Source organism: Camponotus vicinus, unplaced genomic scaffold (assembly GCF_025532165.1).
Source record: "Camponotus vicinus isolate PSW18456_S1 unplaced genomic scaffold, iyCamVici1.0 SCAF_1, whole genome shotgun sequence".
Classification (NCBI taxonomy): Eukaryota; Metazoa; Arthropoda; class Insecta; order Hymenoptera; family Formicidae; genus Camponotus; species Camponotus vicinus.
Genome location: NW_028141945.1, coordinates 14,816,598 through 14,834,328, shown reverse-complemented (window position 1 = coordinate 14,834,328; position 17,731 = coordinate 14,816,598). Strand labels below are relative to the sequence as shown.

General features: G+C 26.8%; 1 protein-coding gene across 3 annotated transcripts; it reads right to left on the bottom strand.

The window, feature by feature from the left end:
- Window positions 1–7,913: 7,913 nt before the first annotated feature.
- Window positions 7,914–17,114, bottom strand: LOC145976803 (very long chain fatty acid elongase AAEL008004-like). 3 transcript variants are annotated; one of them, XM_083108222.1, is made up of 4 exons: window positions 16,977–17,114; window positions 13,454–13,725; window positions 12,698–13,003; window positions 7,914–9,370 (listed from the first exon to the last, which is right to left on the bottom strand). In XM_083108222.1, the coding sequence occupies exons 1-4, from the start codon at window positions 17,023–17,025 to the stop codon at window positions 9,182–9,184; spliced, it is 816 nt and encodes a 271-aa protein (XP_082964348.1). In that variant the 5' UTR covers window positions 17,026–17,114; the 3' UTR covers window positions 7,914–9,181. The 3 variants fall into 3 exon arrangements, with proteins under 3 accessions (XP_082964348.1, XP_082964357.1, XP_082964366.1); XM_083108231.1 differs by having other exon boundaries at window positions 7,914–8,272; XM_083108240.1 differs by lacking the exon at window positions 7,914–9,370 and adding an exon at window positions 9,421–10,019.
- Between the last annotated feature and the right edge of the window lie 617 nt (window positions 17,115–17,731).

The following is a 17,731-nucleotide window of genomic DNA, read 5'->3' as shown; positions in this document are numbered from 1 at the left end:
ATTTTTGTATCGATAAATATGTATTTTTTTAAAATCTTTGTTTCACGAGTGGTTATGAGTTAACATATTTTAAAAAGTATTATAAAAATTTGTATTTTGCTATTTGTATTTTGCTACATGTGTAAAAATGTACATCATATATATATATATTTTATGAAAAATAAACATAAATTTATTTATTTCTTATTGTGTAACATTAATATAGTATTAGTATATGCAATGTATAATTGTATACATTTCAATATAAAAGTAGAAATTAAGATTAATCTTCGTATTGTATCATGTTAAGTTGTCCGATTTTGAAAAGTTAAGATTGATTTTTACTGTGTTATGTACGTAAAATACTTAATAGACAAAATGCGTGATTATACATGAATTGTGACAGAAATTTTAACAGAGATATATGTCTGTTAATTAAATAAAATATCTCTGTTAAAAATTCACAAATGAACCAAGTATAATTACATATTTTGTCTATTAAATATTTCACGTACGTAACATAGTAAAAACTAATCTTAACTTTTCAAAACCGAATGATCATTTTTAGGTTGAGAATAGGTTGAGAATAGTGCTCAACACGTCACATAAAGTCACAAATATACGTTACTACAACGTTTCTGTCACCAGAAATTTGACCGTTAGTTACGTGACAGTGACGTGGCAATTTCGTTTCGAACACCAATTGAGACGTTGTTGCAACGTGACATGCGACGAATTAGCACGTCGTAGTGACGTATTTGACACGTACAGTGCTGGCTGGGTATTCTCATAATTTATTCAATCATATATCAAGAAACATGATCAAGATCTTGGGAGAAATTTGATTTATTTTATCAGTTTAACTATTCTATAATTCTTTTGAATTGAAATTCCATTTTATCATTCGTTATTATATTTATATCATAGATAATGTATTTTATTTCTTTAATATGTAGTATTTTGTACACTTTATATTAACAAAATTGTGTTTTAGATGCTCAATACTTTATGGTGGCTATTTTTATTGAAAATATTCGATTTCGTTGAAACTTGTATATTTGCATTAAGAAAGAAACAGAATCAGGTTTCTAATTTGCACGTGCATCATCATGTATCTAATTTAGTTGCCGGCTGGTTTTTTTTTAAATACTTTCCGGAGGAGAGGGCGACATTTATTACTCTGCTAAATTGTGCTGTGCACGTAATTATGTATATGTATTATTTGAGCTCTGCCCAAATGGGCCCAAAATATCAACCAATTCTACATTTTTTTAAACCTTTCATGACTAGAATACAAATGGTAAGTTACTCGTTATAATATTTTATGTATACATGTACATATATATATATATATATATATATATATATATATATATATATACAGGGTGTCCTAGACCACCCGTACACCCCTTTTCTTTCAAAAACTAAGCATTTTAGAGAAAAACGTTTTCGACAAAAATTGTATGGTTTTAAGGGGAACATAAGATGGTGTCATTGGTTTGACCTTGGATGGCATTGTTAAGGTGAGGTCAAGTTCACCTTTAATTTCTTAAATGGAACCACCACCTATTTTTTATTGCATATTCTTATAGCTTATGTCGAGAGCTTTCCAAAACACTATAATAAAGTATTTTTTCAACAAGTACTTTTCGAGTTATAAGGCTTGAAATAATTTCTTAATTTTACATAAACCATAAAATATCTAGTAAAATATTCATTTTCCGATTATCTTACCTTAATACTTTTATGTACAAAATAATGAGAGGAATCGATTGGTGTAAAGAAAACACATAATTGTTTTGAAAAAAAAATGTAATTGTTAATTGCAAATTACATTTTTTTTTCGAAACAATTTTGTGTTTTCTTTACACCAATTGATTCCTCTCATTATTTTGTACATAAAAGTATTAAGGTAAGATAATCGAAAAATGAATATTTTACTAGATATTTTATGGTTTATGTAAAATTAAGAAATTATTTCAAGCCTTATAACTCGAAAAGTACTTGATGAAAAAATACTTTATTATAGTGTTTTGGAAAGCTCTCGACATAAGCTATAAGAATATGCAATAAAAAATAGGTGGTTACATTTAAGAAATTAAAGGTGTCCTTGACCTCACTTTAACGATGCCATCCAAGGTCAAACCAATGACACCATCTTATGTTCCCCTCAAAACCATACAATTTTTATCAAAAACGTTTTTCTCTAAAATGCTTAGTTTTTCAAAGAAAAGGGGTGTACGGGTGGTCTAGGACACCCTGTATATACAATATATATCCATTATAATTATTATTTAAATTTATTTAATATTATTATTTAAATTAAATTGGATATTTTCAAAGACTTAGTTAATTTAATTTCATTATTCTTTAATTGTGTTATATGTAACAATATACAATTAAATAATAAAATGAAATCGATAAAGTTTTTGAGAAATAATTAAAATAAAAATTTAATAGTTATCCACTCGGCTATAATATCAATATTACTGAAATATTTCACTAACATTTCGATTGTAACTTTGTATCTGAAATATTTAAAAAACCTGCATCATTTTTTATAATATTGTATTTGCAATATTTCTGAAATATTTCAGAAAGATAAAAAAATTTGCTAGAAAAGTTTTATATATTTTGTAATATTGCATGTGTTTCTTCGCTTTGCTACGCGGCACTACTTAACTAACTCGTATTCAATTTTTGTTGAAATGTATAAAGGACTGATATACGATATTAATATAATCCGAAATATATTTCTTCTTTGCAGCCAGTGTAATTTCTGATAAACCGACTTATTTTAAAACAATCTGTTTAATAAACTGGATCCGTCATTGGGATTCAAATTATTAAACAGATTATTTTAAGTTAAATGTACAGATGGGGAATAGCCCATTTATTTATTACGTATATTAAAGTATTCCTATTGCGAGTGTATTTATATATTTTTACAAGTTTTTGAAAATATTCGTCTATCAGAAACGGAAAAAGTAACATTTTCATAATATTACGAGATATTACTGAAATCTTTCAATAAGGTTGCATTTTATTGAATATTAAATAATTAAACGAACATTGCAGAAATGTTGCAGAAATAGTCGTAAGATTTTTCTGTAATATAAATTGCTAATATTTTAAATGGAATATTGCAATGTTCCAGAAATATTACACACCGTATGAATAATATAGATAACATTAAACTGGTTGAAGATAGACTTATAATTGCCAGAAAGTCGACTTCTAAGCCGAGTCATTTGTCGATTGTTAGTCGATTATAAGTTGACGTTCAATCTGATTTTAAAGTCGGCTTTAGACTTCTTCCGTCGACTGACAGTTATAAAAAATATATAAATAAACTCTCTCCAATTTGATGAATTATATAAATGCTACACTTTAATTATTTATACATAAAAACCTATATTTTTTTAGAAAAAATATAATATTGTAGTCGTAAATTGTTTTCGTAATGTAAATTATTCTTAGCATAACTTACATGCATATCAATATAACTTAAAAGATATAATATTACTCAAAATAAATCAACTTTTTTCAAAATTAAAGATTAAATCGATGATCGAGCATATGTGCCATGTCTATTTGATGCTACAGAGAATGTTGAAGAGTTCTTCTTCTCCTCCTTGCTTTATTAAAAGAAATTGATTAAAAGAAGAATGCTTACGGAGCATTTGTGGCATTAAGTAAATCATAGTCTTATTGTTAGTTATGTAAAATATTTCAGAAATAAATTAATTAAAAATTTTCAAATTTATTGCGTGTAAAATGTTTCAGAAACAGCTTAATTGAAAGATTCATAAAAACACTTTATATGAAACAATACGGAGACAACTGGAAGTTTTGCAAAATTATGTTTATGTGGAATATTTCAAAAATATTTTTATTGCGACATTGTATATGACATATTGTAAAATTTTTTTAGAAATGTTTGACATGAAATGTGAAAGGTTGAAATGATTTTGAACCGTTTCTGAAAGGTATTGTAATAATCTGTGCTGTATGTGAACAATATGAAATATTACATATTACAACATATTATAATAATTTAATAAAATTATAGCAATGAAACAAATTAACAACTTATGGTATTTGAAAAAATTTGTATTAAAACCAGACGTTTATAGAATTATAGAATTAAACGTTGGGATTTTGCAATAGGATGTTGTACAATTTTATTTTATACAACTATAAAAATTACCTGATAGATACTTTGATGATCAATCAAAACACAACTCAAATAAAATAGAATTGTAAATCTCGTCAAGCAGATATACAAGGTGTTCGGAAATTCAAACGACAAATTTTCAGAGATTGTCGGGAGCACCATAAGAATCATTTTTTGCAAATGAACCTTGGGTCGGAAACGTGTCATTACATCGCTACGGCATACGGAGTGTTCGAAAGAGTCGGGACCTCGAAATATCACAAAAAGTAGAAGTTTTACAAAAAATTGTTTCAATAAAAGTTGTAGGGTGTAAAAAGGTCTATTTACTGGCGCCATGTGTTTAACCTTGGATGGCGTCGCCAAGGTCACGACAAAGGCCACCTTGAATTTTTGAAATGGAACCCTCCACTTTTTATTGCATATTCTTGTAGCCCTTCTCGAGACCTTTTCAAAGCACTATAATTAAGTTAGTTTTCATTAAGTACTTTCCGAGTTATGAGGCTTGAAATCATTTCTTAATTTTACATAAACCATAAAGTTGTTTCGAAGAAAAAATATGTAATTGTTAATTGCAAATTACATATTTTTTCTTAAAAATAACTATGTGTTTTCTTTATACTAATTGATTCCTCTTATTATTTTGTACATAAAAGTATTAAGGTAAGATAATCGAAAAATGAATATTTTACAAGATATTTTACGGTTTATGTAAAATTAAGAAATTATTTCAAGCCTCATAACTCGGAAAGTACTTAATGAAAACTAACTTAATTATAGTGCTTTGAAAAGGTCTCGAGAAGGGCTACAAGAATATGTTGTATAAAATAAAATTGTACAACATCCTATTGCAAAATCCCAACATTTAATTCTGTAATTCTATAAACGTCTGGTTTTAATACAAATTTTTTCAAATACCATAAGTTGTTAATTTGTTTCATTGCTATAATTTTATTAAATTATTATAATATGTTGTAATATGTAATATTTCATATTGTTCACATACAGCACAGATTATTACAATACCTTTCAGAAACGGTTCAAAATCATTTCAACCTTTCACATTTCATGTCAAACATTTCTAAAAAAATTTTACAATATGTCATATACAATGTCGCAATAAAAATATTTTTGAAATATTCCACATAAACATAATTTTGCAAAACTTCCAGTTGTCTCCGTATTGTTTCATATAAAGTGTTTTTATGAATCTTTCAATTAAGCTGTTTCTGAAACATTTTACACGCAATAAATTTGAAAATTTTTAATTAATTTATTTCTGAAATATTTTACATAACTAACAATAAGACTATGATTTACTTAATGCCACAAATGCTCCGTAAGCATTCTTCTTTTAATCAATTTCTTTTAATAAAGCAAGGAGGAGAAGAAGAACTCTTCAACATTCTCTGTAGCATCAAATAGACATGGCACATATGCTCGATCATCGATTTAATCTTTAATTTTGAAAAAAGTTGATTTATTTTGAGTAATATTATATCTTTTAAGTTATATTGATATGCATGTAAGTTATGCTAAGAATAATTTACATTACGAAAACAATTTACGACTACAATATTATATTTTTTCTAAAAAAATATAGGTTTTTATGTATAAATAATTAAAGTGTAGCATTTATATAATTCATCAAATTGGAGAGAGTTTATTTATATATTTTTTATAACTGTCAGTCGACGGAAGAAGTCTAAAGCCGACTTTAAAATCAGATTGAACGTCAACTTATAGTCGACTAACAATCGACAAATGACTCGGCTTAGAAGTCGACTTTCTGGCAATTATAAGTCTATCTTCAACCAGTTTAATGTTATCTATATTATTCATACGGTGTGTAATATTTCTGAAACATTGCAATATTCCATTTAAAATATTAGCAATTTATATTACAGAAATATCTTACGACCATTTCTGCAACATTTCTGCAATGTTCGTTTAATTATTTAATATTCAATAAAATGCAACCTTATTGAAAGATTTCAGTAATATCTCGGTAATATTATTGAAATGTTACTTTTTCCGTTTCTGATAGACGAACATTTTCAAAAACTTGTAAAAATATATAAATACACTCGCAATAGGAATACTTTAATATACGTAATAAATAAATGGACTATTCCCCATCTATCCATTTAACTTAAAATAATCTGTTTAATAATTTGAATCCCAATGACGGATCCAGATTATTAAACAAATTGTTTTAAAATAAGTCGGTTTATCAGAAATTACACTGATTGCAAAGAAGAAATATTCGGATTATATTAATATCGTATATCAGTCCTTTATACATTTCAACGAAAATTGAATACGAGTTAGTTAAGTAGCGCCGCGTAGCAAAGCGAAGAAATACATGCAATATTACAGAATATATAAAACTTTTCTAGCAAATTTTTTTATCTTTCTGAAATATTTCAGAAATATTGCAAATACAATATTATAAAGAATGATGCAGGTTTTTTTAAATATTTCAGATGCAAAGTTACAATCGAAATGTTAGTAAAATATTTCAGTAATATTGATATTACATGCCGAGTAAATAACTATTAAATTTTTATTTTAATAATTTCTCAAAAACTTTATCGATTTCATTTTATTATTTAATTGTATATTGTTACATATAACACAATTAAAGAATAATGAAATTAAATTAACTAAGTCTTTGAAAATATCCAATTTAATTAAAATAATAATATTAAATAATTTTAAATAATAATTATAATGGATATATATATATATATATATATATATATATATATATATAAAATTAGATCAAACCAAATTCCATACATATGTAATTGTAGCTACACAATTATATATAATTAGACATAAATTTTTTTTCTCAGGTTAGTTCAATAACTTTTCAGCAAACATTTCAGACATATTTCAGTAACTTTCAAGTGCAAGACCATGGACATTTTGTTATTCCAGAGCTGTCTCAAAGTTGTTGCAGAAATGTTTTGCAATGTTTGTGAGATGTTTCGATTCTATAAGATGAAACATTTTTTAGATGTCTTTGAAGGGTTTCTGTGCTGTATAAATATTATCTTATATGAAATGCATATTGCCTAGTAAATGCATATTAATTTTGTGGAAGTGTTTGATACAATAATTAGATACACAAAATCAATACGCGATAATTAGATAAGAAAAACAAAATGAACGCTTTTAAGCAATTGCAATAACTGTATAATTTATACAATTATATTATTTATTTTAGGATATCAAGATAACTGCCAATTTTGTCGCAAATCAAATAATTATTTTTATATGTGTCAAAAAATATTTATTTTATGACATGTGATTCAAGAATAATAAAACCAATAAACGAAAAATAGGAAATTTTAGGCGATCAAGAACGTCAAGTACGACAGTTAAAAAACAATGTTTATAATTATATTGGTATTATCTGTATTTATTTTATTGGCATATAATTATTACGTGCATCATGGAAGAAACATACGACTCCTTAATCTTATACCGGGACCACCAGGCTTTCCGATTATTGGCAATTTGCTCGAATGCTATGTTTTACTAGGTAAGTACAAAATTTCTTATCTATTTACAATAATTGACAAACGATTTGTCATTTATACAAGCAAAAGTTAAGGCCAACACACGAATATCCGAAGAACATCCATAAGATGATTTTTAAGGAAATTGAGATCCAGTGGACGTCCTATGATAAAAGAAGGGACATGTAATTTATCGGAACTTTTTGGAATTGTAATTTACATTAAAACACACAGACAAGCAGACAGATATATATTTCATTTTACGTCCTTTATTTTAGAACTCTACTTTTACTTATACTTATACTTATACTTATCAAGATTGCATACAGATTGCATACAGATTACTAATAGATTGCATACAGATTGCATACAGATTACTACTTATCAAGATTGCATACAGATTGCATACAGATTACTAATCTGTTTGCAATAACCATTTCCATTTTCTTTATGATTATTTATGTATTTTCAGTGTATTTGCGTAAAGATGCATTAATAATGAAAATATAATTAATGTCATCAAAACATTTATATGTATTGATACTTATCGCATAATTTTCAGAGGGACTATGGGAGCTCTTCTGTAGAGTACCTAAGGAATATTATCCTATTGTAAAATTCGGAGGTTTGTTTGTATATGCGCTGTGTGTCAGTCATCCGGATGATTTAGAGGTAATAAAACAAAATTCAATTCTATACACATTACAATTGAATTAGATTCAGGAGTCTTGCGATTCACAGAAAGATTTTTACTGATAAAGAATGTTTCTTAGAAAAATGATGAGACAAATCGATATTTCATCGAGATTACATTAAAATACAGAGATACGATTTATTACGAATTTATATATATATAACAATATATTTTATTAACATCAAATATGTATGAACATAATTAATTGTTTGATAATTGTCCAACATTACTTTTGTAATACGAGTGTGAATAGTTATTTTCAATGTATTTTTGCTTACTAAATACGAATCTGTTGTCCAAGTTTGGCAACACATCATAGTTTAAAAAAGAAATGATGTTAATAAAACTAAAAATGATTTTGAGAATTTTTACTGTAACATTATAGTATCCAATTCTTTTTCTAAATTTTAATATCATATAATATTAAAGTATCAACTTTGACATTTAAAATACATGTTTTGTTTCGGTATGATTTTAATATATCTCGCAATAACTCAAGTTCTGTGCAGTGTTACTATTTTATATGCGGTAATATTATTAATTTTTTGCAATATAATTCTATTATATTATGTAAGTACAAAGTACTTACTTTCCACATAATGTAGTATTAAGAAGAAATAGAATATTTTCCATGTAATATATGAGGGGCGAAGAAAAATTATTTTCAAATATTTAAAATATATTTAACAAGCAAAAAATACATTGAAAATGATTATTCGTGTTAGAAACAAGAGTCAAATTTTGTCGGATGTTATTGGTACACAAGAAATAATACATTATTGGTACATAATGCATTATTTCTTGATATTAACTATTTTTCTCTTTAGGTGTACTAGTGTAATTTTTTTTATAAAAATCATAAAATAAGTAAAGATATAAGAATAAATTTCCAATAAATATAAATGATACAACGTAAGATGAATAATAATTCAAACGTAATTGACAAGCTGGATTCAAAATCTGTAGGAAGTATACTATCATCACAAGGAACTGTATCTAATTTCGCAAAACAAAAAATTATACAAATATACATTATATCACTTAAATTGAAATATCAAAATAATCAATATAAAAAAATATCAAAATAAATGTATGTGTGTTAGGTAAAAAGTAATAATAATGTAAATGTACATAAAAAAATATATTTATCGAGAAAAATACAGTCTCCAATTTTTTTTTAAATATCAATTTGAACAGCTGCATGCGTTTCTTTTTCTTACCGCCGTTCCATGTGTAAAAATAATTAATACAACTAATTATAATAGAGCGTGACATGCATACGAAATTTAGATAACGCATTTTATAATATGGCCATTCTGCACTATCATTCATGTCGAATGACTTCCTGATTATTTTTTTTTATTAAATGTAATCTTCATTGATCCATTTCATGAGAGCAAAAGGCGTTAGTAAATATTCTTCTTATTAACCTATCTTATGAACAAGATATTGATTTTATTCAAGAGACTGAACAGTTAGGTAATACTATTAGATTTTCACATATATTATATCTTCCTATAATCACATCTTCATGTACTGCTATATCTCCACATAATATACGTATTAATTAATATATGTAAATTGACAATCGATGTGATCGGCATTATGGCACAGTAACAGTTAGATAATTTATTTGCAATAAAATCTGCGACATAATAATGGTATTTTATATATCATACAAAAATTAGACTTACTTTAAAAATCAAGTTTCTCTTAATAAAAATGAAATGCGTTTTAATTTCATGGAAAAAAATCTATGTATAATATCTTTGTATAAGGATAAGATTGACTTTATGGCAAATATTATTTCAAATTACAAACCCTCACAAATTGAATTGCTTCTAAGTATTTCATGGCTAGTTATAATTATTGATTTCATATTTCATTTTGATTTTTTATTTTTTGGAGGATTTTTTAGGAAAAAGTTATTTTTAGTTTCTATATTTTTTAGGTTTTAGGGCTAGATACTTTTTTAAACTTTCTTGTTTTATACAAGTTGGCATATTTTTTATGTTCTTGTATCTTTTTATCTTTGTAAGCTTTTTAATAGGATTACTGCTTTTTGTTAAATTAAATTTACTTTATATTTTAATTTTATGTTATTTTATGTCGTATCAACTTTTATATACTATATTAGTTACAAGTATATATACAAGAAGCTAAAGTTAATATTGATTTAATTGATGCTATTGATATAATAAATCATTACGTAATTCATTGTTATAAATTTTATTATTATTCATTTAGTTTATTTCCTTATTTATAAGAAAGAATTTAATTATACGTATTATGCAAAGAATCAAAGTTATTATTGATTTAGTTTATTTATCATACAATTTATAGTTATAAATTATTATTATTGATTTAGCTTATTTATTTATTTGCAAACTAGAAATTTGTTTCACGTATAAAGAATCAGTTCTCATTAATTTAATTGATCGATTAGGACATATTGTAATTCTCTTAATACATTATATTTTAAAAAAAGGGAAAAGGGAAATTTATACAAAGTGTCCCTAATCACCCGCACAGGCCTTTTAAAAAAAAGGGAAGTAAATTTTATTAAAAATCGCTAAAATCTTGATAACTAAATCTAGGTATGCTCTATTTGATGATATTTTTAATTTCATTTAATTTTTAATTCCGGAGATGTTCTTCCGAATGGGGAACCCCTCCGATTGAGATGAAACTTTGCACATAGGAGATCATATTAAGATCAATTGTCAAAGTTTTATTCACGGGTTTTAAATAATTCAAAAGTTATGAACAAAAATATAACTAAAAATCGATACAAGAAAATTAAGCTTCAATGATCTTGACCTTGACATATGTTGTCAAGGTTACTGTCCTGAGTAACATTTTAATTGTTGCTCGTTGTTTATTAAAAAGTTATAAATAAAAAACGTTTTATAAAGAAATATAATTCTTTATCTTTGTGAACAATCAAAACTAAATTAAAATTCTTTAATTTTTATTCTTTTTCCTTTTTTTGAACCTAACCCAAACCTATTTCCGATTTAAAATTAAAATTTGATTTGAGGCAAACTTTCCTTTGCGTGAAAAGTTGCAAACCTATGTAAACTTCGTTTTTTCTTGCAAAGTACATGCGTAGACACAGTGAGTTCTACCTCCTCCCCCAGGTTAGGTTAGCTCTTTGGAATGGACAAAGCCCCTCCCTCTCTCTCTCTTTCTCTCTCTCTCTCTCTTCGATTTACTACACATAAATAAATAAATAAATAATAAATAGATAAATTATACACATACATTATAAAACATTTTTATTCATAACTTTTTAATAAACAACGAACGATGATTAAAACTTTTTAAATGTGAAGGACAAGACAGTAACCTTGACAACATATGTCAAAGTCAAGATCATTGAAGCTTAATTTTTTTGTATCGATTTTTAGTTATATTTTTATTCATAACTTTTGAATCATTCAAAACCTGTGAATAAAACCTTGACAGTTAATCTTAATATCATCTCTTGAAGCTATGTGCAAAGTTTCATCCCAATCGAAAAGGTTCCCCATTCGGAAGTACAGCCCAGATTCGAATTTCCTGACGAGAAATAAGAAATTTTTGTCTCAAACATTTTTTTCTAAAATGCTTCCATTGATCCTCAAATGATTGTTGGAAGTATGATTAATGAAAACTTAGCTTCAAGATTTTAGCGCTTTTTGTTAAAATCTATTTCCCCTTTTTTTAAAAGGCTTATCACTGAAAGATTATTATTTTAGAAAGAGACAAAAAGTGAGTTAACCTAAGATTAAAGTTAAATGCAGTTGGTGAAATCGGGCATTAGCGTATTAAAATTTTTATGATGATTAATAAATAAGTCGATAAATCAGCATCAGGTAGCCACTGCCAATTATATTATAGCTATAGTTTTATCATAGCGTCGCAATACTATCGCGTTGCTTGATAATTGACTTGTACAAAATCTTCAATCTTCGCAGTTGAAAAATATTTACGCTAATGTATTTTCTTAATGATTTGATCTTGCATTTTCTTCTAGATACTGTGAGATATCATTATTTCTTTGAACAACAATCCTCTACTTTCAATAAATTTTGAAGATATCGAACCAATTCGCGGAATTTTCAAGTCGTTTTCTTTTTGTATTTTAAGAACGCAGCAATTACTGTTTTATAAAAAGAATTTGTGGAGATTGCTTTTTTCCCAGTAAACATATTTTACCCACATTGATTTACATACATACACAACGTATATACGTGCGTTCATGCGTGCATATATATATATATATATATATATATATGAGTATGTACATGTATACATAAAATATTATAACGAATAACTTACCATTTGTATTCTAGTTATGAAAGGTTTAAAAAAATGTAGAATTGGTTGATATTTTAGGCCCATTTGGGCAGAGCTCAAATAATACATATACATAATTACGTGCACAGCACAATTTAGCATAATAATAAATGTCGCCCTCTCCTCCGGAAAGTATTTTAAAAAAAGCCAGCAGGTAACTAAATTAGATACATGATGATGCACGTGCAAATTAGAAATCTGATTCTCTTTCTTTCTTAATACAAATATACAAGTTTCAACGAAATCGAATATTTTCAATAAAAGTAGCCACCATATAGTATTGAGTATCTAAAACACAATTTTGATAATATAAAGTGTACAAAATACTACATATTAAAGAAATGAAATACATTTTATCTAGGATATAAATATAATAACGAATGATAAAATGGAATTTCATTAAAAGAATTATAGAATAGTTAAACTCATAAAATAAATCAAATTTCTCCCAAGATCTTGAACATGTTTCTTGATATATGATTGAATAAATTATGAGAATATTATTATATTAGAAAATTGTTTCTTTGTGCTAATGGAGATCTGTCTGATAATTATTAATATAATATTTTCTTAAATGCTGTCTTGATTCTTTTCGAGAGAAGTTGGAGCTATTATAACTCGTAAAATTTATATTTAAAAATTGTTGGCAATTTTGTTTCTTTTAACAGACAATGTAAATTATATCAATAACTAATGATAATCAATAATAACTAATTATTATATATTGTAAAAACATACTCTATGTGTATTTGAAGAATCCGGAGTTGGTAATTGTAAACATATTATATTATACTTTGAAAACCAACCAAAAGCTATATGTTCTTTTACGAACCATAAGTTCGTCAAAATTTGTATTAAGTCATAAAGCAATATAAACGTTTTCAATTCATACGGTGGTCGATCTTTCATGTAGCGTGGACCACCATAAAGGACAAGATACAAATATCCAAAAATTATGAACATTAATGGAAATGGTGAGGATACCAATGGCCATTCGCGAGTTAGTGGTTCTGTACAAAAATGTAATATAATTTTTATAACAGAATATACCTTGTGCATTAATCTTCCTTAAAAAGATTTAGAGGCTTTAGAGAAAACTCTTTTAGCATACATTGTGCATTAATTTTTTTTTAATAAAAAAGGCTGAGAGAAGTCTTTCATTAATTTATATATGGATATTATATACAGTAACTATTATTTTAATAATATTGCACTATCTTGCATCAACATTTAATTACATATAAGAAAGAAACATGTTAAAAATCTCCGTCTTTCTACCTAACGGAGAAACGGAAAAAGCCTACTGGATATATTTTCGTGACATCCACAGATGATGAAAGTATAGGTTAGAACATGGAAAACTCTAAGGAAAATTTTTGAGATCCTATCAAACGTTATACGAGAGTGAATAAAATACAGCAGTTAATACTCCCAGTTATGTGTCACTCTCGATATTAAAAACGTTTGGAAGCATCATATATAGGATTTTTTGGGTCGCTACAAATTAAAATCTGGACTTCTATACTCGGAATCTTTAAATCTCAAGCCCTCAAGCTATACCCTCTAAGCTCTTATACCCAAAGTCATTAATCCTAACGCTTAAATACATATATAGCCTTAAATCGCAAACCTTTTAGCCAGGAACTCTTAAACTCTAATCTCAAGAATCCTAATTCCTTGAATTCTAACCCAGGTAGCACATATTCGTTTTAAAAACATTTCACAAATGTTTCTTTGAAACGTTTCATAACCGACTCTCGAAAACGTTTCTGATTGGTTAAAATGTCCACTTGGAGAACGTTAAGAGATACGTTTCTTTTCTGATAAAAAAAACGTTTAAAAAATGTTTAAAATATGTTTAAAATACGTTTTTTTCTTTTATTCGTTCAACGTTTGTTTTTTTATGGAATTAATAAAGTAATGCATTCATACACACTCTTTAAAAATGAATCAGTATATTATCACTGAAAGCAGTAAACAGAGTCACTGATACAGCAGTTATAAGTTATTATAGCACTGTAAATCAATAATATTTTACTGAAAAATCAATAATATTGACTGTTTTAATCAGTAATATTAATTTATCTACTTCGTATAAAATTAAAAATTTTATTTATATTTACATACATATTAGAACCTGAATGTTAAATAGATGATGATTTATTTTACATCTTCAATATATAATGAACAGATCATTTTCGTTTATTCGGACATTTACTTGTCCGACTTGTAAAATCGATTTAATATCAGAAGTTCCTCTATTGAGATTGTATCAAAAATTAACTCGAAGCGATATTTTCAATTTTATCTGTCGCCCTTTGCAAGCTTTATATAATTCTCATGACTAAAACTTAAATACGAAAAAAATAGCGCATCGTAGCGGTAAACAAACGAACTAGCGATTACTGATTTTACAGTAAAATTTTACTTCCACTGACTATAATTAATGAGATATAAAATAAAGTAACAAAAAATAAGCGTTTCTACTAGAGATCAATGAAATATTGATTCTTAGTGATCTTGTTCATATATTTGTAAATAGAAATTAATATAGTTTTCGTAATAATTATATATATATATATATATATATATATATATATGTGTGTGTGTGTGTGTGTATATATATACATATATATAATTTAAAATTAATTTGAAATTAATAAAAATTAGTTTTTTTTTGTCTATAGAAACGTGAAAAATACGTTTCCTTAACTATAAAGCGTTTCTATAGAAACGTTCCTTATTAATGCTTTATGATTAAAAAATATTGGATACGTTTAAGAAACGTATATAAAACGAACGTGTGCTACCTGGGAAGCCCTCGAACCTTGAATGTTTAAACTCAAACTCCTTCAAGTTTCAGTCCTAGAACACTGAACTCTCAACTCTTGAACTGTTAGACCTCAAAACATTAAATCTTGAATGTTTTAACCTGAAACTCAGAAATTCCAATTTCTTAAACCTTTAACGCTTTAATCTTAATTAATCTTAATTAATCTTTGGTTTACTAATAATATTTAGTTTGGTACTTTGGTTTTACTAATAATATTTGGCAACATTATTATTACTACGGAAGAACAAGAGATAATAAGGTAATAAAGATTAATTAGGGTTCGAAAGTTAATCACTGAAGGGCTCCCGCTTTGTAGATCATATGTTTAAACTTTTTATGTTTAAGATTGAGATTAGAGTTTAAGAGTTCCTAGCTAAAGGATTTGCGATTTAAGGTTATGAGTCTAAGCGTTAGGATTAATGACTTTGGATTTAAGAGCTTAGGGATTTAGCTTTAAGGGCTTGGGTTTTAAGGATTTCGAGTATAGGAGTCCAGGTTTTAATTCAGCGACCCGAACAACTCTGTATATGATGTTTCCAAAGGTTTCAATGCCAAGAATGACACATACCTGGAAGTAATAATTGCTGTATTTTAGTCACTCTCATACAGGGTGTCTGGAAATTTTCCGTAGTCCCGAAGTGTGAAGGTAGATTGGTTCAAATTAAGAAGGAAGGTCCTATACTATTCCGGGCCTTACTCACCATTTCTTCCCCACTCACCGCTTCGCCGCGTGCCTAGTATAAGGTTACAGTGAAACAACTTTTATCGCCGCGCGCTTCTACTCACGCAGATTGGCCGATCTTCTTTAATTAATTTTTCGTTAATTATTGCGAATATCGCAAAATAGTATAGGACCTTCCTTCTTAATTTGAACCAATCTACCTTCACACTTCGGGAGTGCAAAATATTTCCAGACACCCTGTATAATGTTTGATAGGGTCTCAAAAATTTTCAAGAGTTCTTCACAGTCTAATCTATGTATTCATCGTCTATGAGCGTCGAAAACATATCTAAATCACATTTTCTAGATAAAAAAATGGAGATTATTAACATTGTTTTTTGTATTGCAAATTAACAATATAATATGTTAGATTCAGATATATGCATTTTAACAAAATAATCCGCATATCTTTATTTTTTATGTAAAAAACAGCGTGACAATTCAAACTTTCTATATTTAATTTTTCACATCACATTTCCTTCAATTTTAAAATTTTTGTTTTTCAAATATTATAAAATATTTATAAAACACACTTTAATTTATCAAATACCAGAATTATAGCACAAACTTAACTCTTACTTCGAAATTGTACAAATAAATAATAACAATATAAACTCCTATTAAAATATAGAAATCCTCTATTTATAATTAATGCACATTACTCTTTTCTAGTATTTGAGGAACTTTGAAAAGATAAAATTACTTACCGGAAGACTTTATAAATAAATTATTGTAACTATTGTAAATTTGTTCCATTACATAAAGAAATATATATAGTCAGTATCAGTATATATAAATATATATATTTTTTTTTATAATTATATATGTGAGCATTAACAGTTACGTCCGATATATACTAACGTTAAATCTTTTATGCCGTCTAATCACTTTATATAAGGTGATAAAGTGTGCACATTTTATCTAGATATTAATATTAATTACTATTAATATTAATGCATGAAATACTTTGCATTTGAAGGTTAATAGTACTAACACAACAGTGCACAAATAGAAAAGAATAGAAGGCAGGAAATTGTGGCGTAAATCTTCATTTTCTCATCAATTTTTAAAAGAAAAGGCAATTTAATCGAATGATTTTTGTCTTCAAACCATCCTCAATAACTGTTACAGATTGAAAAGAAAAATTATAGCGTTATACCTCATTAAAAATCGGAAAGTTCTGAATCATTTTTTTCTATAATGCTTAATAAAGCGGTAATTATTGAATAAAGTTGCGCCAATAAGCACGGACCTTTAGACGGGCGCACGTCAGTGAGCTGCGCGCCTGGTAGTATGCGTAAGCGCTCCGCCGCTACGGCGCTATGTCATGCTGCTATTGTGCAATATTCTAATGCGTCGTAATAATGCGAAAAACTTTATTTTGCATTAAAAATCATATTTCTTCCGTTAAAAGCGGTTCCTTAAAGAAAATTACGAGAAGGAGGTTAAAAATCGGTGCTTA